This window comes from Trichosurus vulpecula, chromosome 7 (assembly GCF_011100635.1).
Source record: "Trichosurus vulpecula isolate mTriVul1 chromosome 7, mTriVul1.pri, whole genome shotgun sequence".
NCBI classification, from domain to species: domain Eukaryota; kingdom Metazoa; phylum Chordata; class Mammalia; order Diprotodontia; family Phalangeridae; genus Trichosurus; species Trichosurus vulpecula.
The window spans coordinates 28,814,523-28,835,360 of NC_050579.1; the positions used below are offsets into that span (position 1 = coordinate 28,814,523).

Consider the following 20,838-nt stretch of genomic DNA (forward strand, 5'->3'; position numbering starts at 1 on the left):
CTTCACTTCGTGGAGGTGGGGCCAGCGGCTTTACCTGCCCTTCCAGTGGGTCGCCTCTGGTCCCCAGGCGTCTCCCGGGGCTTTCCATATTTATATGGCCATCTGTTGAACCTGGACGGTGATGCAATCTGACTGCCCGCTTGGGTGTGTGACTTCCCCATCAGGAGAACTAGGCTGGCTTGGAAAATGTTTCCTGGGTCCTTGTCATCCCTCCACCGGCTCCACCCTGTTGGCTCCACGCTCTCCTACCCTCCCCACTTAGATGGAGCTGGACCCAACCCCATCCACCCTCTCAGGCCCCAGATCCAGAGCTGCGAGGGACCTCAGAGCTCCACCCCCTCATTTTACAGATGGGTAAACTGAGGCATAGAGCGCTTTCGGGGCTTTCTCAAAGTTATAGACCATTTCCTACAAGAAGGGGAAGACCAAGGATTTGAACCCAGGTCCTCTGCCTCAAAATCCAGGGTTCTTTCTCCCAGGCCATGTTGTCCTTCCATGCTGTACTCTTTGCCCAGCTTCAGCCTTGGTCTTGACACAGTCCAAGGTTCCAAACCCATTCGATATATATATATATTTTTTTCTGTAAGACTTCTGGAAGTTGCCATCGGCCAGGATCACATGCAAAACCACCAACAGGTGTAGCCACTGACGATACCAGATCCATTCATCTGCCTGGCCTGGGCTTTGGCTTTGGTCCCTCTCCTGTGCCAGAACCATTGACCTCAGAGCCAGCCTGGTACACTTAAGCCGTAAGCAGAGAGGGCAGGGGTCATGTCTTTGAACTCCCTGTGCGCACACTATGGTGATGGGTGCGTGAAACGCCTTTAGGTTATTACACCATCTACAAAATGTCACTGGAGGTCAGTGGGTCAGTTTCAGCTTGTCCCTTCCTGGGGACTTGTTTTTTCTGAGTTGTCATGGACCTGACTCAGCTGGATATGATGTTACAATAAGCCTCCTAATTGGTCTGCCTCTTCTCTCCAATTTGTCCTTTGCATCGATGCCAAATTGATGTTCTTGATAGGACCATGACGCTCAAGGAGTTCCAGCCACTCCCTCTTGTTTCTAGGGAAAAATCCAAACTTTGAAATTTAGCATTCAAGGTCCTTTCCAATCCCACTGCCAAAGACCCCAATCTGCTCCGGGTGGACGCTTCTAGACTGATTTCACTTTGCTCCTCCACCACACACTTGAATTTGTAGCCAAATTATACGGCTTCCTCCTACACTTGACTTTCCATCATTTCTTTGCATAGAGGCTCTCCTCAGACTGGAAAAACTCCCTTCTCACTCCTCCCTTCTGGGGAATCCCAAGCTCTCTTTCAGAGGGAACCCAGGAGCCACTTCCTAAAGGAAGCTTTTCTTCATTTCCTCTCGCCAATTGCCTTATATTTACTCACCTGGGTACCAGCTTTAACACCCACAGAAAGCAAACTCCCTGAGGGCAGGCAACAGTTCATTTTTCTCTGTCTTGTCAGCCCCCCTTGGGTTGTTGTGAGGATCAGTGAGATGATATTTTCAATCAGCTCTGCAAACCAAAAAAGCTCTATTTAATGAGAGCTATTAATAATTTAAAGGAGGGGCAGGGAAAGAAAGAAGTATTTATATAGTGCCCATTATGTGCCAGGAACTGTGCTAAAACTGTTCAGGATCGTGCCTATATTATTGTATTTTATTTTTAAGTATTATGTATTTAATATTTTATTTTCCCCCAATGACATTTAAAAACAATTTTCAACATTTAAAAAAAATTTCGAGTTTCAAATTCTCTCCCTCCCTTCCTATCCCCCTCATTGAGAAGGCAAGAAATTTTATTATCCCTATTTTACAACTGAAGAAACTGAGGCAAACAGAGGTTAAGTAACTTGCCCAGAGTCACTCAGCTCGTTAGTATCTGAGGCCAGATTGTGAATCAGGGCCTTGTGGCTTGTCCAGATTCTAATTCCGATGGTAGAAAAGACTCCAGTTCAAGCGATTTGGTGATGGCCCTGAGCCATTAATAAAAAGACTCATTATGTTCAGGATCGGTTTTACTCTTCTGTAAATGAAGGCAGTAACAGCATTGCCCCTCACCCATCGAATGAAATAATATATGTAAAGTATATATATGTGTGTGTGTGTGTGTGTGTATAGTAATATAAGCTAACCTTAAAACATTAAGGATTGATTAGCAATTAATATTCTTCCCTAAATTCTGCTTAAGCAGGCAGGAAGAAGTTGCTGCTGCATAACGGATCGAGTGCTGGGATTAGAAAAGGAAAGACCTGGGTTCCAATGGCGCCTTACCAGCTGGATCAATATGGTGGAAAACCCTGATACTTTTGAAGTGAGGAATTGGGTTGGGCCAGACAACCCTGCCATCACTTCCCACTCGAAATCTATGAAGCTAAGCTGGGTGACCCTGGGTAAGTCACCTGATTTCTCTATGTTTCAACCATTTCCCTTCAACCAGCTTTTAAATCATTTTTGAGTTGTTTCTGCGCACTGATTGAATCATAGATTCTTCATGTAAGAAGGCAAACAAGTGTGCAGAAAGTTGTTCCTCTAACAGAGTTTTTGTGCTTATGGGAATAAACCCAGAACTGTCCTGGGAAGACAAAGATAAACGTAGGTAAGGCCTTCCATTCATGCATCCAACGCTTGGTAAGATGGAGGATAAGATATGGTCCTTGCATTCATAGAGCTAGGAGGGAGAAGAGAAATGTACACTGACTTCTAGCTCAGTGCCCTTTGCACTGGCAAAAACTCCAAGAAAGTCCAGAAGGGAGAGACAATCGAGGTAGACACGGGTCATATTTGTTTGCTTGGTTGCTTCACTAGGAAGACTTTCTGACTCAAAACACAGGAAGACTGAGTTTAAAATCCAAGTTTCTGAGCCCATCCCACCCCACTGAAGTCCATATTTTTCCTTTCCCTTCCAAATTCTTTTCTACCTTCTAATTAGTGTTAATCATTCAAGTCGTTAAGAGTAGGGAGGCTTTCCTTCTTGGTATCTAAAACTAGGTACTTAATAAATACTTGATTGATTGACAAACATTAAGTACCTACTATCCCCATTTTCCCCCCTCCCCCCACTAGTGCCAAGTACTGGAGTGGAAGGCTCAGTCCACCAATAATCACTTATTAAGTGTCTACTTAAGCTCCCTTGGGGCTGGGGCTGTCTTTTGCCTCTTCTGGAATCCCAAGCCCCACTTGGTCATAGTTTGGATTCTGATTGCTCAGAGCCAATATAAATATCAGTTGTTTCTGTTTTGGCCAGAAACTCCGAGGGTCTTCCCCTCCCAGATTGATTTTTTTTTTTGACTAGGTAAAAGAGGCCATTTTCTGACTGACACTTTTTTTGAGGGGGGGAGGGGGGAAAGGCAGGGCAATTGGGGTTAAGTAATGTTAACCTGAAAGTTTGGTTAAAGGAGGCAAACACAGCTAGGTGATAGAAAAATTCATATTATTTATTTATTCCCTTAAGCATAGTTTGGACGTGCATGCAGGGAGTACTTGTACAGAAGAATGAACAGGTTTTTATATTTTTAGAACAGTCACAATTCAGCATGTTTTTGTGTTATGCGATTTTATGATCCCCATGTACGTTTAACCGTGATACAAGACAAGGATTTTCCTTAATGGAATAGGTTGTAGATATAATAAGATAAGAGTGTTGACAAGTGTCAGTTAAAACTACAACCCAGAGTTTCTGTGTTTAATTTACCATTAACATTCTATAACATAGTATATGCCCATAAAACATTAAGCAAGGTAGTTTCTCGGAATTAGGGTCTCATCCTTTAATGGTTAACGGCAGAAAGAATGTTCTTAGGTCAGCCCTATCTGGCCTTGTTGACAGAGGAAAAAGGTATTCTCTGAGCAAACTTCGGAGAACGAAGAAGCCCAGGTCCAGGTTCTTCTTCCAGTTGATTATTAACTCAGGCTCTGGGTCTTATTGAAATTACAAAAATGATATAAAATGGTATTAAATGATCCACAATAACTTGCCCAAGGTCACACAGCTAGTAAGTGTGTCTAAGGTCATATTTGAACTCACGTCCTCTTACTCCAGAGCCAGTGCTTTGCTCACTGTACCACCTAGCTGCCCCCTGAGACCTGTTAAAGCCCTGTTAAAGACCTTAGCTTAAAAAGACCAAGGCCTCCCAATGCATCCTGGGCCATCTGCTGTCCTCCTGATCTATATCTGGCCACTGTACCTAGATGGCTCTGGAGGAGAAAGGGAGGCTGGTGACTCTGCACAGCCCTCCCTCTCTTAAATCCAATTCACTTGCACAGTCACTGCATCACCTTCCTGATGTCACCTTTAAGAACAAAGGACAAACAACAACCATCCCCAGCAGTTTAGCACAGAGCCTGGCCCAGGGAAGAACTTCATATATGTTTATTGCTAGATACTGTGCTTATTGTTTATAAATTAATTGTTTATTGGTTGATACTGGGTGCCAGGTTCCACCCAGTGTCTCGGGCTTCCATCAATCAAGGATTAATTCAACTCAAACTGGGGGACTGGAATGCAACAGAGGGTCAGTCCGGCCCCGGGGAACTTGTACTCTAAAACGTAGCCAAGTCTGTAGACCCGCAGCAAAGGCAAGAGGGTCTAGGATGCTCTTCAGGTGCTTCCTCCCGGACCGCCCATCCCCGGGCCACCGCAAGGGGGCTGGGCGCTGCAAGCTCGGGCTCGTAGCTAAGTGAACGCTTCGCGAGCACCCGGAGTCGGCCCCGTCGTGCGTGCGTGCGTGCGCGCGCGCGGTGAACCAGAGCTCTACCCTCGGCCGGCCCGCGGCCTGCAGCTCGGCTTGGAACTCGGATCACGGAGCCGCCGGAGAGCGGGGAAGAAGAGGAAGGGCCACGATGGAAGTGTGAGTGCGCAGCCTCGCGCGTGGCAGAGAGGGAGGGAGGCCCGGGCTGGGGGAGGAGGGCGGCGTGTGTCCGCATATGTGCATGCGTGTGGATGCACACGTGCATTTGTGCGTGCGCGTGCATTTCTGGGCTTGCACGCGTGTGGATCAGCTTTTAAGTGGTGGCTGGGGAGACCGAGGAAGGCAGCGGACGGTCCGTGGCGTGTGCGTGTCCCCGCATGGGCCGCGGTGCTGGGGTGGGGGCAGGGCGTGGGAACATCTGCGGACGGTCCAGGCGTGCTTGGGACTGGGCATCGCACTTCTCTCCCCTCGGCTTTTTTCCTTTCTGTCCCCACCCCTCCCATCCCCCCTCTCTTACCCCCAAACCCGGAGCCCTTCGTGACCCCCTCCTCCACCTTGGCCAACTCCGGCCTTTGGGGTGCTTGGTTAACTGTTCATTTATCAGCATTTTTATGTAACTTTACCTGGGGGAGGCTGGTGACCTGCCCAGGGTCATGCCGTCTGCATGTGCTGAGCTTGTCTGCTGGGCGACCTGGACCAGGCGTGAGGTCCTTGGATGAGTCACTTCCCCCTGGAGTCTTCGGTTCCTCATCCTAAAACCCACCAATCAACGAACATTTGTTGAGGGACCAGGCCAGGTGCCCGTGATAGGAGTACAAAGACTGAAGCCAGCCTTACTGGGAGGGGCCTTGTGATAGTTCTCAAAATTAAGGGTTTGTTTTTTTTTTAATTAGCCAGAATCTGGCTTCTTTCCTCCCCTCCCACCCCTTGAAAAAGGAAAGAAAAACAAAGTCTTTGTAACCAACACTTACAGTCGAGGAAGCGGACATGCCCCTAAAATACGTGGGCTCTGGCCAGTGACTAGGGCGTGGGGAGCATGTCCAGGAGAGTCCTGTGGAATAGAGGCCCGGCCTTTGGTCAAGGAGCTCCCTCTTTCAAAGTCAGCTGTTTTTACGGTATGTTTGTTATTGTCAACATGGAGCTCTCGGTTCTGTTAATTTCACTGTGTGTTAGTTACAGCAAATCTCGGTTTTCTTGGAAGTGCCTGCTTCATTTCTCATGCACGGGTTCACATACCGTATGACTGGTTCACCGCTGCAGGCTCCTGTTCTTTGCCACCACAGAATTAGCTGCTGTAAATATTTTTGTACATATGGGCCTTCTTTCACCCTCTTCTTTGATCTCTTTGGACAGAACCGGTAGTAATTTCTTTGGGTTAAAGGTTTGCCTCGTTTAATCACTTTTGGGGCATAACTCCAAACTGCTTTCCAGAAAGGCCGGGCAGTTCCCTGTTGTACCCACAGTGCATTAACGTACCTCTTCTCTCACGGACTGTTTGGCATTTCTTATTTCCCTTTTTTGGACAACTTTGCCAATCAGATGACTGTGAGTTTGTTAAAACAACCATTTGTTGTCGTGTCTGACTCTTCATGACCCCATGGACCGTATTGTCCATATCGATACTGGCGTTTTGCCATTTCCTTCTCCAGTGGATTAAGGCAAACTGGTTGTTTTAGTTTGCATTTCTCTAATTACTGGTGATTTAGGCTCCCTGGTGCGCCCCCCCCTCCCCCATGCCTTGGATTTCTTCTGAAAACTTCCAGTTCATTTCCTTGTATTTCTGTTTATCAATTCAGGAATGGCTCATCTTCTTATAACTTTGAATTGGTTGTCTGTATACCTTAGAAATGAGGCCTTTATCAGAGAAACTTACTGCAAAGATTTTTTTTCCTCCATTTACCTGCTTCTTTTCTAATTTTAGCTGCATTGCTTTTGCTTGTGCAAAGACCTTAAAATGACCTATGATAAAAATTGCCCATTTTACGTTCAGCGTTCCTCTCTGCCTTTTGCTTGGTCATGAACTCTCAGGAGCTTCCATTCTAATAAGGAGATTGGACTAGACAGTCCCTTCTGCTGTATAAGGCCAGCGCTCAATCCACCAGGTGATACTGTCTTTTTAACAACTTACATTTATGTGGTGATGTAAGGACTTTTGTCATCTCAGCTTTTAAGATAAACGCAAGGATTTTCTGCATTTTATAGATGAGGAAGCTCATTGTATCGGATAGAAGGCTGCTGGCCTCAGAGTAGCCGCTTTGGTCCAAGTCACACACATGCTGTCTCTGTGACCCCCGTCACATCACACTAACCTCTGAACCCCAAGCCACTCTCTAAGAGTGTAGAGCACCCCCTCCCCCCACAGGAGTGAAATCACAGGCCCAACCAAAAAAAAAAAGAGAAAGGTATAGACAGTGTAGCCCTATACATCAGTGGAGGGAGTTTTCCGTACTGGGAATTCTCCATAACCCATGAAATCAAGGAGCTGTTAGTGCCACTATGAATATTCTCTGTGTGTATATGTATAGTTACGGAATATCTGTAGGTGAGAATAAGGGATGACGGATACAGTGTCACGGGTACGATGACAACGGTGGATTTGGATTCAGGACGTTGGGGTGAGATCTCCACTTCCCCACTCATCTCTGTTGTCTTAAGGCACATTACTTAAGTTTGCTGTTTAGCTTCTAAAATGATCAAATTGACTTCACCTTTAAATTTCTTTTGACCTCCAAATCTCTGATCCTAATGTATACACATGTGTACACATATACGTGTACATACATACACACATACATATATACGTGTGTGTGCATATTATATATATGTATTATATATACACAATTGGGGGTTGAGTGTCTTGTAAGTGTCTGAGGTCATATTTGAACTCAGGTCCTCTTAACTCCAGGGCTGGTGCTGTATCCATTGATAGATGTGTGTGTGTGTGTGTGTGTTTGTGTGTGTGTGTTTAAATATTTTATTTTTTCCAATTACACATGCAAACACTTTTTAACATTTTTAAAAAATTTGAATTCCAAATTCTCTCCCTCTCTTCCTACGTCCTCTCCTCTCTCCCAGAGAAGGTAAACAATTTGATATAAGCTGTATGTGGGCAGTCATGTGAAACATTTCCATATTAGCCATGTTGCAAAAAGAAAAACATAGACCAAAAAACCCATGAAAAAAATGTTAAAAGTCTGCTTTGATCTGCATTCAGACTCCATTGCTTCTTTCTCTGGGAATGGATAGTATTTTTCATCAGGAGTCCTTTGGAATTGTCTTGGGTCATTGTATCGCTGAAAATAAGCGAAGTCATTCACAGTTGATCATTGTGTTGTACAACATTGCTGTTACTGTGTACAATGTAGAAGGTATATTTTAAAAATTTAATATTAAAAATGACAAAATTTTTTCTCCTTCCCATTGCTCCCTTCTGTTGGAAAAAAAAGAAAAATAAAAATAAGCCCCATGTAACAAATAGGCATAGTCATGCAAAACAAATCCCCGCATTGGTGCTGTCCAAAAACCGTGTATCTCCATCTGCAGCTTTCGTCCATCCCCTCTTTGTCAGGAGGTGGGTAGCGTGTTTCAGCATCTGGAATCACAGGTAGTTGTTGCTTTGACCAGAATTCCTACATCTTTCAAAGTTGTTTGGCAACTGATTAGCAGTGAGGGGTGAGGGAGAGTGAGGAGGCCATTTGGTCACCAAGGTGACGGAGAGGCCTTTGAATGGAGGATTGTGGGAGAGGGGAAGGTTTGGGGGCAAGGCGATGAGCTCGGTTTTGTTCGTGTGAAGTTTGAGGTGTCTGCCGGACGTCCAGTAGGCGGCAGGTGGTGCAGGATGGATGCCCATGAGACACAAGGAGACCCCAGGCTGAGTGTTGGGTGGACCCTTGGGCATCACTTACAGGAGATACTGGGAATGACGAGGCTCGGGTACCTTTGGGATCCAGTGCCTACATCAGTGAGACCACAGATCCTTGCCTGTATGAAAACATACCTTGATCTGAATGGGTTGTAACCTTTTTTTTTTCAAGGCTGTGGGGCATATTAATAAGTAAGCTCCTTGAATAGATCGATTATTATCTCATTTTGCAAGAAAGAGAAAGTGGTGTCAAAGTCTTGCAGTTTCTTAGAGTCGGGGGTTCTAGTTTATCGCTGTTCTCTAGGGTGAGTGTCATTGGGGGAAGGATCTCTTTGGTAGAGTGGGTCCAGTCTTGGTTTGAATGATGTCTCAAATGCTTACCAGCTGGGAGGAGCCAGTCAGCTAACCTCGAAGGCCTCAGTTTCCTTTCTCTGAAATGAGGGAGATAGATTTGATGTCCTATAAAGTTTCTTCCATCTCTGAACCTTTGATTCCGGTGTCTCCTCCTTGCCCCGCCAGTGGCTTTTTGGAAATCTGGCCACATAGGCAGGTTCTTGCCTGCTGGCACTCTGGAAAAACCCCAAAGCCCTGCCTAGTTTAGAAAATGAAGTGTCATGTCTGGGGAAACTAGGGTGTCTGCCTAGGGGAACTTTGTTTCTGTTTTTACTGCTTCCTTATTTTCTTAACACCCTAACCCGGGTACCAGGGAGGAAACAGAAGCCTCTCCTGTTGGTAGATATGGTTTTAAGGAGGTTCCCAGAGTAGGCAGTCAAAACTAGGAATTAAGGACTGGAAAGCAGACCCTGGGCTGAGCTAGGCTAGGAGGTGTTTGGGTCTCCCCTCTCCCATTTTTGGGATGATAATCAAGTCTCCTTAAAAAAAACAGACCTTTGACCAAACCATGTGGTTGGGCCTCCCTGGTTACCATCATTAGCCTTTGGCACCAGGTGGTGGTCAGGTTTAGAGGCCGTGGTCACTGGTTTATTTTTCCAGGTGAGTAAAAGCATTCTTGTTCTGACTTAATAGACAACTCTGTGAGATGATTGTGAAATCAGTGAAGTAAGCAGCCAGGCCGCCTTCAGTGACTGTTGAGCCCAGCGGGGGCAGAAGAACAAGGATGCCAAGGAGTTTTTCCATCCAAGGGGTTCTCGATTTGGATGTCTTTAGACCAGCAGGGGCCGGATCGCCCCTAGTCAGGGATGTGGCAGTGGAGACTTCTGTTTGAGGATGGATCAGGCTGGATGGGGCACAGCTTTAGACCCCACAGGGACCTTCCAGCTCACCACTCCCCTCATTCTACGTTGGCAGAAGGTGAGTCCCTAGGAGTTTGTTAAAAGGCTGCCTAGGGTTACGCATCTAGTCAGTGTTAGAGTTGGGATTTGAACTCAGGTCTTCCTGACTCCAGGTTCAACAGTATATTTTGTTGGTAGATGATTGGCATGGAACACCAGACTAGGGAAGAGCCCTACATTTCCCCCATCTTCCCCTATCACTTTGTGGCCACCGGCAGGCCATTTGGCCTCTGTGTTATTTTTCTTATCTGTAAAATGGGGATAATTTATCTATCTTAGTAGAGTTTGCACAGGGCAACTGAACTGATATATGTAAAGTGCTTTTAAACTGAATTAACCCTGTAATCTCATGGTAGGCAACACCCCTTTGAGGTAGCTGTGGGCTGAGCTTCTTGGTGCTTTACAGGAGGAGAAACTGAGGCTCAGAGTGACTGAGACTGTTGGTCGTAACACACCTTCTCCTGAACTGTCTCCAGGGAGGCCTGCCTTGATGAGGAAACACATAGGGAGGAGGAAGAGGATGCAAATGTCTGATGTGCTCCAGAGTTTACAAGTTCACCTCTTCCAGGAAGTCTTCCTAAATGAAGGCTTTATTTTATTTTTAAATAAGTTTTATTAATGGCCATCATGCATCACCATTAGGAACACATTAAGCCCAGCGCACCCGCCCTACTTGGTTTTGGTGTCTTCTTCCTTTACAGATGTCTCCCCAGCCCCCACCATATTAGCCCTCGAAACTAAGGAGAAACAGTCAAGCAAAGACCCACCAGCACAGTGACCGTGTGGGACAGTGTATGCAACGTTGCATACCTGTAACCCCCCACCTCCCTACCTGAAGGGAGCAGATGCTTCAGCTCTTTCTCTCACCAGGTTCTCACCCACTGGTTGCTCAGCCTTCAGGGCACAGTGGATGCTCTTTTCCTGGTTCCTCTTTTCCTTTGGATCAGTTCATGCATACCTTCCCACGTTTCTCCATTCCATTCTGTCCGTATCTCGGTGTGTTCGGTCTTTCCTTTGTTGATGGACACTCACTGAGCTAACCTGGCCTTCAGTGTTCGTGCTCACCCTGATTGACTCCCATTAGAGTGTGAGCGCCGTGTGTGGTAGACACTTCATAAATGTTTATCGACTGATTGATCAATCACCCTCAGAATTTACTTTGTCTTCTGTGTCTTCTGGTCCAGGGCTTGTTTAAAGCAGCCTCTTAATAAACACTCATTTGAATAGAGTATGCTTTGTTGTTCATTGTGTCTCGGCTGGAACTCTGGGGACCCGGACCTCTGGGGAGCCGGTGATTCAGGAGGAAATACTCTCGCTTCCTGAATCCCAATACTTTGGTGCTATTTAGTGGATTTCTCCGGACCGCTTTTGGGGTTTTCTTGGCAAAGATACTGGAATGATTTGCCATTTTCTTCTCCAGCTCATTTTACAGATGAGGAAACTGAGGCAAACAGGGTGAAGTGACTTGTCCAGGGTCACAGCTAGTAAGTGTCTGAGGCTGGATTTGAACTCAGGCCTTCCTGACTCTAAGGGTATTCTATGCACTGCACCACCTAGCTGGAATCTGAGGACCTGGGTTCAAATCTTGCCTCTGACACATTTATACCAGTGTAACCTTCGGCTCTTTTCAGCATTTGGCTCTGTTTTCAGTCTCCTATTTGGGTTCATCCTGTATGTTGTGGCCCGTAATGGTGGGTGTAGATGAAGGCTCTTTCTTGGTCTTCTTCTCTTTCTGTACTCTCCTGCTTGGTGACCTCATTAGCTTCCATGGGTTTAATTATCTTTACGCCAATGATTCTCAGATTGATCTATCTCTCTACCTTTTTTTTCCTTCCTTCTTCCTTCTCTCCCTTCCTCCCTCCCTTTCTTTCTCTCTCTCTCTCTGTCCTTCCTTCTTCTTTCTTTTTCTTTCTTTCTTTCCTTCCTTCCTTCCTTCCTTCCTTTCTTTCCGTCCATCTCTCTATCTCTCTAAATCTCTCTCCTTCCACATCGCTCTCTAAGCCTAATCCTGCACATTTCAAACTGGATGTCCACGCAACATTGCAAACCCAACATGTCTAAACCCAGAAGCCTTTGGCTTCATTTTTCCCTACAAACCTCATTCTCTACTAAATCTCCCTATTTCCGCGGAGGGTAGCGCTGTTCTTCTGGTATCCTGGGTTCACAAGCTCAGCGTTGTCCTGGATGTCCCATATATCCAGTCAGTTGTCACATCTTGGCTTTCCACTTCCATGGCATCTTCACTCAGACCTTCCTCACCTCTCTCTTGGCTCTCCTCACTCCGGCCCGTGATTCCCCCTCTCCCAGACTTGTGTCTCTCTCTTGTACTCAGTAAGCCCCCATGGCTCCCTCTTACCTCCAGGATCAAAGAGAAACACTTCCATTTGACTTTTCAGGACTTTGGGAACCTCCCTATTTTTTTCATCCTCATTGTATGTTATTTCTCTTTCTGTACGTGATGGTCCAGCCAAACCTGTGTCTCACACAGACATAGACATACGCATAGACACACAGACATAGACATGTATATATATACATACACATACATATACACACACACAGCCAAACACCTATCATTTGTCACCCAGAAACACCCAGGGCCCACCCCACCATCAAGGGCTTTTGCCTCCTTGCCCCCACCCCGACCCTTGCTTTGGCAAAACAGGGATGCAAAGGTTATTTTGGCTCCTTGTTAATTAGATCCAGAAAAGGCCAGCAGGATTGATCTGGATGTGGACCGCGAGAAGATGACACGTGGGGGAAGTACCAGACTTGCAGTCGGGAAGATTTGGGTTCGAATCCAGCCTCAGTCCGTGGCTCTGGGCAAACCTTTATAAGACTCAGTTTATTCTTCTGAAAAATAGGGGTAACGGTAACATCTAGAATCAAATGACCTAATGTACATGAAGTTCCTCCGTTCCCTAGAGAGTGCTGTGAGCTGCACGTCATCAGAGGGGAGATGGAAAAAAAATCATTCTTTTTTTTTTCCACAGCCAAAGAAAAAGACAAAGTTCATTAAAGATTCGCCATATTGGGTGGACTCTTAAGGAGTCTGAGCGTTTGTGCCGCCAGTGCCATCAGGCCAGGTTAATCTGAGCCGAGCTAGATTGAATCTGAGCCCTTCACGGAGGCAAGATGGCGCTATATGCAGAAAGATTGTGGGAGGGATCGAGGGGTGGTCGAGTAGTCTGGGGTGACTAGAGGAAGGATTTAGGGAGGGTCTCGAGGAGGGGTCTAAGGAGGATCTTGATAGGACTGGGGTGACTAGAGGTCCAACTCCAGGAATGAGGTTAAGGGTGGGAAATAGCTGAGGGCCACCTGGAGATGACAGACAATACCTGGCTAGGCTAGTTGAAGGGAAATAGAGATTTGGGCCTAGCAGTAAGGGAAGGCTCATGGCTTCAGGCAAAGGCCGGATCAAGTGGGAAGATTCAAGGAGAGTTCAAGGGGGTTCCCAGAGACTGTACCCCATCATTCCCGCCTCAAACAAATGGGACCCAAATTCTTTTGGGATAAGGGGCGAAGGTCTCAGCTTCTGAAACTGCTTCCCGCTGGCAAGGGGTGTAGGACCGTCCCTGCCTCGATGGGTCCAGTTCAAGGGGTGCATAGTCTGAGCAGTCATCTGGAAGTTGATGGCTTGGAGCCTGGAGGAGACAAACCCGGCAAGGAGGTTAAGCAGACAAGGACCAGGCAGTATAAGAGTATGGAGGAAGGACAGTTTCCCTGGAGGGAATTAAAGACGACTGTTTCATACCACTGGCGGCCATCTGCTATGGGGGCTGGTCAGCTAGAGGTTTAGAAGCTTCCTCAGTTAGAGTGGCTGTAGCAGCCAGGGAGTCTAATTGTTTTGAAAACAGGCAGCCGGCCTAGGGTCAGGTCCGAAGGCCTGGGTCAGGACTCCCAAAGCCTGTCCTCTCCTTTCATCAACATACAGAGTGAAAGGATTTTCTAGATGGGGTGGAGCTAATGCTGGAGTGCTGGTCAGTTTACTTTTCAAAGTCTCAAAAGCATTAGCCTGCAAAAAAGTCATTCTTAAGATCACAGCTGAGTGGATAAAGTGTTGGACTTTAAGTGTTGGAGTAAGAAAGCCCTGAGTTCAAATCCTGTCCCTGACATTTATTAGCTGTGTGACCCTGGGCGAGTCACTGAACCTGTGTCTGCCTCAGTTTCTTCCTTCATCTGTAAAGTGGGGATAGTGGTAGTGTCTCCCTCTTAGGATTGTTGTGGGGCTCAAATGAGATCACATTTCAACTTAAAATACCATCTGAATACTTCTTATTGTAATTATCATTACAGATTTAGAGCTAGAAAGACCTTCAAGGCCATCTAGTCTAATCCTCCCATTTTACAGGTGAGGAAACTGAGGGAGACGGAGGTCAAGTGACCCGCCCGAGATCACACAGCTAGTAAACGTCTGAGGCGGTATTCGGAGCCGGCTCCTCCAGTACCGTGTACTTTGCTCCTTTGGCTGCGCCGTGCTGGCTGGTGGTTTCTTCCATGAAGAGCAACATGCGTGTATGTATGTACGTACATATGTGTATATTTAGACGCACGCACACACATATATTTTTTTGGGGGGGGGCGCTCCCTTGGAGAGTTCTAGGAGAAGAGGGCCCAGCCGAGGCCAGCTTAGAACAGAGCCGTCCATTCAGGAGTATTTGAGGGCCCACAGACTGGCCTCGGTCCACAAGACTCCCCGCCTTTTCATTAGATTGAATTACACTACTTAACGAGCAAAGACGCCGAGGGATCCGGTTAGCAGTTTTCTGGTTGGGACGGATGGACGCTCCGGACACTAATTAGATCTTTTTCTTCCTTTGGTGGTTTTTTTTTTTTTTTTTGAAATTCATCTATCTCATGGAATGAATCAGAGATGAGGCCAGTGGGGGGAAGGGTAGCTCTTTGCGTGTCTTCCTTTGATTTGCTGAAGCAGCGATGCGTTACCAGAACGATCGGTCCCTAGGGTCCAGAGGCCACCGGGCACCCGAGGGGTCTGGTATAGATAGATGTGGGATCATACTGCAGCTGGGATGAATCCCAAGGCCGAGCGCTGGACCCGTGTGTGGTCTAGTTTGTAGCTTATTGGTCAGAACAAATATTATCCTGGAGTCGTTCAATCCATAAGTTTTGTCAGACATCTTCTGTGTATCTGAAATTATGTTGGGCTCTGGTAACACACACACACACACACACACACACACACACACACTGCCCTCAAGGAGCTTATATTCTACTTCAGAAGATCCTCCCAATGTGCCAGGGACCTTCCTTGCTTCCTCTTGACATGACAGGGTTATTGATGAATGGAACACACAGACCATCCGCTCGTTGCCCACGTGCTCCCCCGATGTGTGACAGCCTCGTACATTTTCCTATTTTGGACTTCAGGAAATCCCAACACTTGAATAGAACCGCACAGTTTCTGAGTTGGAAGGAAGCAAGTAGCCATCTCATCCAACATTCTCCTGAAAACAAATTTCTCCTGTAGCGTGGAACGGGTCCAGCCTCCGAGGCAACTTATTTTACTTTTAATTTATTTTTTAATATTTTATTTTCCCCTAATTACACGTAAAAACAATTTTAACATTCTTTTTTAAAAAAAATTTTTGAGTTCCAAACTTTCTCCGTCCCTCTCCTCCCCCCTCATTGAGAAGACAAGCAGTTTCATTCCACTTTTTAAATAGCTGTTGCTGAGGAGTGTATGAATAGATTTCTGAATGGGAAAAAATAAATCTTTATTTTCACTAACCTCTAATTGGTAGTTAGCATTTCCTTCCACTGTGAATGCTTTAAAAAACATTGTTCTGAGACAGGGTCCGTAGGCTCCCCTAGCCTGCCAAAGGGACACCCAAAAGGTGATGAGCTAATTAATTGAGCTCTAAATGTAGGGGAAATTTTTCCTGGCGTGAAGCCGAAATTTGCCTTCTGGCAGTCCCTGCCTCTTACTGCTCTGAAGTGAACTAACTGCATGGCCTTAGACAAGTCATTTGAGCTTCGTGGGCCTCAGTTTCCTCATCTGTAAAGTGAAGGGGTCAGATTGGGTGGCCCCTTAGGTCCCTTTCAGCTCTGAATCTGTGACACCGGCAGCTTCTTCCCACAAACCATTTAAACTTTCTGAGCCTCATTTTTCTCATCTGTAGAATGAGAAGGAACTTGGCCCAGTCTCTTTGGTTCCTTCTAGATGCAAATCTGTGATCCTACAGTATGTACATATATGTATATACGTATGAAATATAGAATAGAGACTAGACTTCTGTTTTCATTGGTTTAGAGAACCTCCAGGTGAAGAAACTCCCTCCACCAGTACAGGTTGGCACCTTTGCTGAAGCTTAGGGAGTCAGAGATTTGTGCAGAGCAACTAAAGATTAAGCACTGTGCCCAGAGTGGCACAGCAGGTATATGCCAGAGGCAGGGCTCAAATGTGGTCTTCCTGGTCCCGAGGCCAGCTCTATGGCCACTATATGCCTTCTTCCATATGGCCCCATCTTTCCTGCCTCTTTTCTTTACCCTGACTCTTAATGATCTGCTTGGTCTCTTCCCAGCTCTTCCAGCTACATGCTGAGGTCATTCTCTCCTTTGACCATATTGGACTTTCCACACACTCTCCTTTGAACGCTCTGCTCAGACCCTGCCCTCTGCTTCCCATCCTCTCTGCAGAACATACTACTCTGTCCCTGCTTTATGCTCTGGAGCACAGAGCTGGAGGCAGCCTCAGAGCACAGCTCATCTGCCTCCCCTCAGATTAGAGGCAAGGAAACTGAAACCCCAATGACTTGCCCAAGGAAGTATAACTAGTAAGAGACAGAGTCAGGGTTCACACTCTGGAAGTATAGCTAGTAGGAGACAGAGTTAGGGTCTATGCGCTGGAAGTATAGCTAGTAAGAGACAGAGTTAGAGTTCACACTCTGGAAGTATAGCTGGTAGGAGACAGAGGGTTCACACTCTGGAAGTATAGCTAGTAGGAGACAGACTTAGGGTCTATGCTCTGGAAGTATAGCTAGTAAAAGACAGGGTTCATGCTGTGGAAGTATAGCTAGCAAGAGACAGAGTTAGAGTTCATACTCTGGAAGTATAGCTAGTAGGAGACAGAGTCAGGGTTTACACTCTGGTCCCATAGCTCACATCAAACTCAGTGCTCTTTGCTTCTTCACCTGACCCCCTCCTCACTTTCCAGTCTTCTTACATCTTACTCCAGAATATAGTTCACTTTGTCTATATTTGTTTACATGGTGTCTCCCCCATTAGATTGTAAGCTGCTTGAGGGTAAGGACTGGCTTTTGCTTCTTTTTGTATCTTTTTTTGTTGTTGCTTAGTTGTTCAGTCATGTCTGACTCTTTGTGACCCCATTTGGGATTTTCTTGGCAAAGATACTGGGGTGGTTTGCCATTTCCTTCTCCAGCTCATTTGACAGATGAGGAAACTGAGGCAAACAGGGTTAAGTGACTTGCCCAGGGTCATACAGCCAGTTAAGTGTCTGGGGTCAGATTTGAACTCAGGAAGACAAATCTTCAGGAGTCCAGGCCCAGCACTTTTTGTGCACTATCCACCTAGTGGCTTCTTACTATATCTGTTAAATTGGTGTGTCCCAATTAAAGAGGGGAGAGAAGAGGCTGAGGCCTTTTCTTGACCCCCTGAGCTGCTGAACCACGGGTGAATTATTGCAGGGTAAACACCCATGAGAGGATTGGAGATTATGACGCAGTATTCCTGGTGCCTCTGTCACTGGCATTAAATGCATTTTGGTTGATCTATACAGTAAGAAGGTATTTCATCTCCAGCCTCTGCACCTTTGCATAGGCTGTATATTCTCTTCCTGGAAGGTACTCCTTTTTCACCTCTGCCTCTTAGAATCCCTAGCTTCCTTTCAGGCTCACTTGGCGGCTTTCCTGAGCCATTCTAATAGAAAGTGTTTCGTCCGTCATCAAGCTTCCTTGTTTTTATTCACCATGTAGACTCCATATTTCCTTGGAACCACCTTCCTTCCTTCCACCCTTCCACACACCCCCCCCCCACCCCCCAGCAGAATGAAAATTCCTTGAAGACAGGGACTGTTATATTTGTGTGTGTGTGTGTGTGTGTGTGTGTGTGTGTGTGTGTGTGTGTGTAAAATCCCCCCACATCTGACACAGTGCCTGATGTGTAGTAGAGGGAGTAGGTGGTTAGCCGTTGTTTATTGGATCCAGTTGACCATTCAGAGCTGTGCCCAGCACACTCTGCACTTGTGTCCTTAAGGCTTTTTGCTCTATACTTTGGTTTGGTTTCAGTTCGATTCTTCTCCTGTGCCTGGGCCCCTCCAGACAGCAGGGGACACTCATTTCTGCCCACTGACCTCCACTTTGATGCAAGGGAATTCAGTCAGATGGATCCTTGAGCTTCAGTGTTGGAAGGGTCCTTAGAGGCCATTTGGTAGCCCCGCCTCCTGCTCTGGAGGTTGGACCATTTATTTTTCTTGATGGGATTATAACTGTCTTTTTTATTTCTGTTTCCTTTGCAGGAAGGATGCCAACGCTGCTCTGCTCAGCAATTATGAGGTAATTGGCTCTGGGTTGGATTATCTGACAAGTGTCCGGGCCCTTGGTGAACCCCATGAGGGTATAGACAGGGTCTGCATCCCAGAACCTCAGAGATGGACGTGACCCGGAAGATCATTCAGCCCAATCCCTAACCCTTCAGACAACAGCAATTGGGGTCAGAGGATTTAGAGGTCAAAGGTCAAGGTGGCCTAACGGCCACCTTGGTTGAGATATAGGTGAAGGGGACAGGCTCACCAAGGTCGTTAATATGTGTGATTTAGAGCTGGAAGAAACCTCAGACTCATTTTACAGATGGAGAAACTGAGGATCAGGGAGATTATGATAAACTTGCCCAAGGTCTCATAAGGAGTGGACAGTGGACCCTGGACTCAATTCCAGAGCCTCTTGATTCCTAATCTAATCAGGAAAGGTTTCTGCAGAAGAAGGTGTGGTTTGAACTGAGCTTGGAAGGAAAGGGGCGGGTGGGAGGGCTCACAGACAAGGGACAGCTGGTGTCTGGAATTGGGAGCTGGGGAGTCCTGGGTGATGAGCCCCAGGGTGGCCAGATTGCAGCGTGACATAGGAAGGGGCACCCTATTATGGAGATCTTTGTAGTCAGTCCTAGAGATGGGAGGGAGCAGCCGAGGGAGCAACAGGAGCAGGAAGGGATGAGATCAGCCCTATCCTGGAACAATGTCCTCTGTGCTTGGCCCAGAGTCCAGATCCTGCCTTGGACACTGTGACCATAGACAAGGCACTTGAATTAGACTTAGTTTCCATCTCTGTAAAATGGAGATAGTAATCCTTGCAACGACTTGGCTCAAAGGTGTGCTGGGATTAAAATATCGAAAGCCACATCCAATAGGGTGAGAAGGATAGTGAGGAAAAGTCAGAAGGAGAGAAATACACAACACGGAATCGTAGCTTAGAATGTGAATGGGATGAATTTACCCATAAAATGGAAATGAGTAACAGATTAAACATTTGAATTCAACAATATGTTACTTTCAGGAAACATTAGAAAAATGAGAGATACACACAAACATAAAATGAAGGGCAGGAGTGGAATTTAGTAGGTAAAAAAAGCAGGGTTAGTAATCATGATCTCAGACGAAGTTAAAGCTAAAATAGATTTAATCAAAAGAGAAAAATAGAGACACTAGACTGTCAGCAATATTATTCAGTGTTGTTTTGGAGCACTTAAAATAACTAGACAGTATAAAATACCTATACCTGCCAAAACACATGCAGGAACTGTATGAACATAAGCATAAAACATTTTTTTATACAAATAAAGTCAGATCTAAATAATAGTTAATATTTATTGTTCATGGGTAGGTAAAGCCAATATCATTTAAAAAATGACAATTTTACCCAACTAATGCATTTATTCAGTGTCATCCCAATTAAATGACTAAAAAATTATCTTTCTGAGTTAGAAAAAATAATAACAGAGTTCCTTTGGAAGAACAAAAGGAACTTCATAGAAATCAGGGGAAAAAATACAAAGGAAGTAGATTCAGCAGTATCAGTCCTTAAACTATATTATAAGGTGAGAGCATTGTTGAAGTGTAAAATGGATAATTTTGATTATTTTAAATTAAAAATTTCTTGTGTGAATAAAACCTATGTAGCCAAGAAAAAAAAAAGTACAGAAAATTGGGAAAAAGCTTTGGTAGGCAATCTCTCAAATAGGATGGGATTGGGTTGGAATGTTGTTGTATAGGAGATGAGGAGCTGGTTGATTTTAAAAAAACACGGGAAGACTTGGACTTAGGAGGGAAGATGGACAAGGACAGGACAAGCTGAAATATACATAGTACGGTCTCACACGTATGCGCATAAGTGTATATATGCGTGTGTTTATAGATATCTATGTATGCATATATGTATCCACACTTAATTGGAGTCTTCTTTGGGGTGGGGCTCAGGGTTTGGGAGGGGAAAAAATAAAGTAAAAAGTTCTCTGCACAACAGACAGCAAACGAAAACCCACAAAGAAGCAAAGAAAGACTGGGCAGCTTTCAAAACAATGTATGCTATTTATTATATAGGTGTTCTTGAAATGGCAATTTATTGTTCTCTGTTGAACCCTCTCATGTTCTGTCGTGGACATGGCGATGTTCTTTTTTTCTTTTCTTTTCTTTTTGTATTTAAGTTTGAAATAAATTTTAAAAATTTACCCAAAAAAAGAAAGCTGTATCCATAAAGTCAGAGTTAACATAATAAATATTTTTCCTGTTAAAGATTAAAAAAAACCCTTGTTTTGTTTTGTTTTTTGAAGGGGGCAAGGCAAGGTAATTGGGGTTAAGTGACTTGCCCAAGGTCACAAAGCTAGTAAGTATGTCAAGTGTCTGAGGCCGGATTTGAACTCAGGTCCTCCTGACTCCAGGGCTGGTGCTCTACTCACTGCACCACCTAGCTGCCCCCAAAAACACTTGTTTTAAGAAGAATGTTAAAAATTGTTTT

At 45.6% G+C, this 20,838-nt stretch overlaps 1 protein-coding gene across 3 annotated transcripts in view; it reads left to right on the forward strand.

Moving 5' to 3' along the window:
• The first annotated feature begins 4,713 nt into the window (after window positions 1-4,713).
• LOC118855743 (CGRP receptor component) overlaps window positions 4,714-20,838 on the forward strand; it is a 52,066-nt gene continuing 35,941 nt past the window's right edge. The window contains exons 1-3 of one of the 3 annotated variants that reach the window (XM_036765759.1): window positions 4,739-4,861; window positions 14,208-14,371; window positions 18,351-18,387. Coding sequence is in view for 2 of the 3 variants with exons in the window: in XM_036765757.1 (XP_036621652.1) it covers window positions 14,354-14,379; window positions 18,351-18,387 (63 nt within the window). In the remaining variant the exon portion in view is untranslated. Of the gene's footprint in view, window positions 4,862-14,207; window positions 14,380-18,350; window positions 18,388-20,838 lie in introns of all 3 variants that reach the window. The other 2 variants (XM_036765757.1, XM_036765758.1) reach the window with 2 other exon arrangements.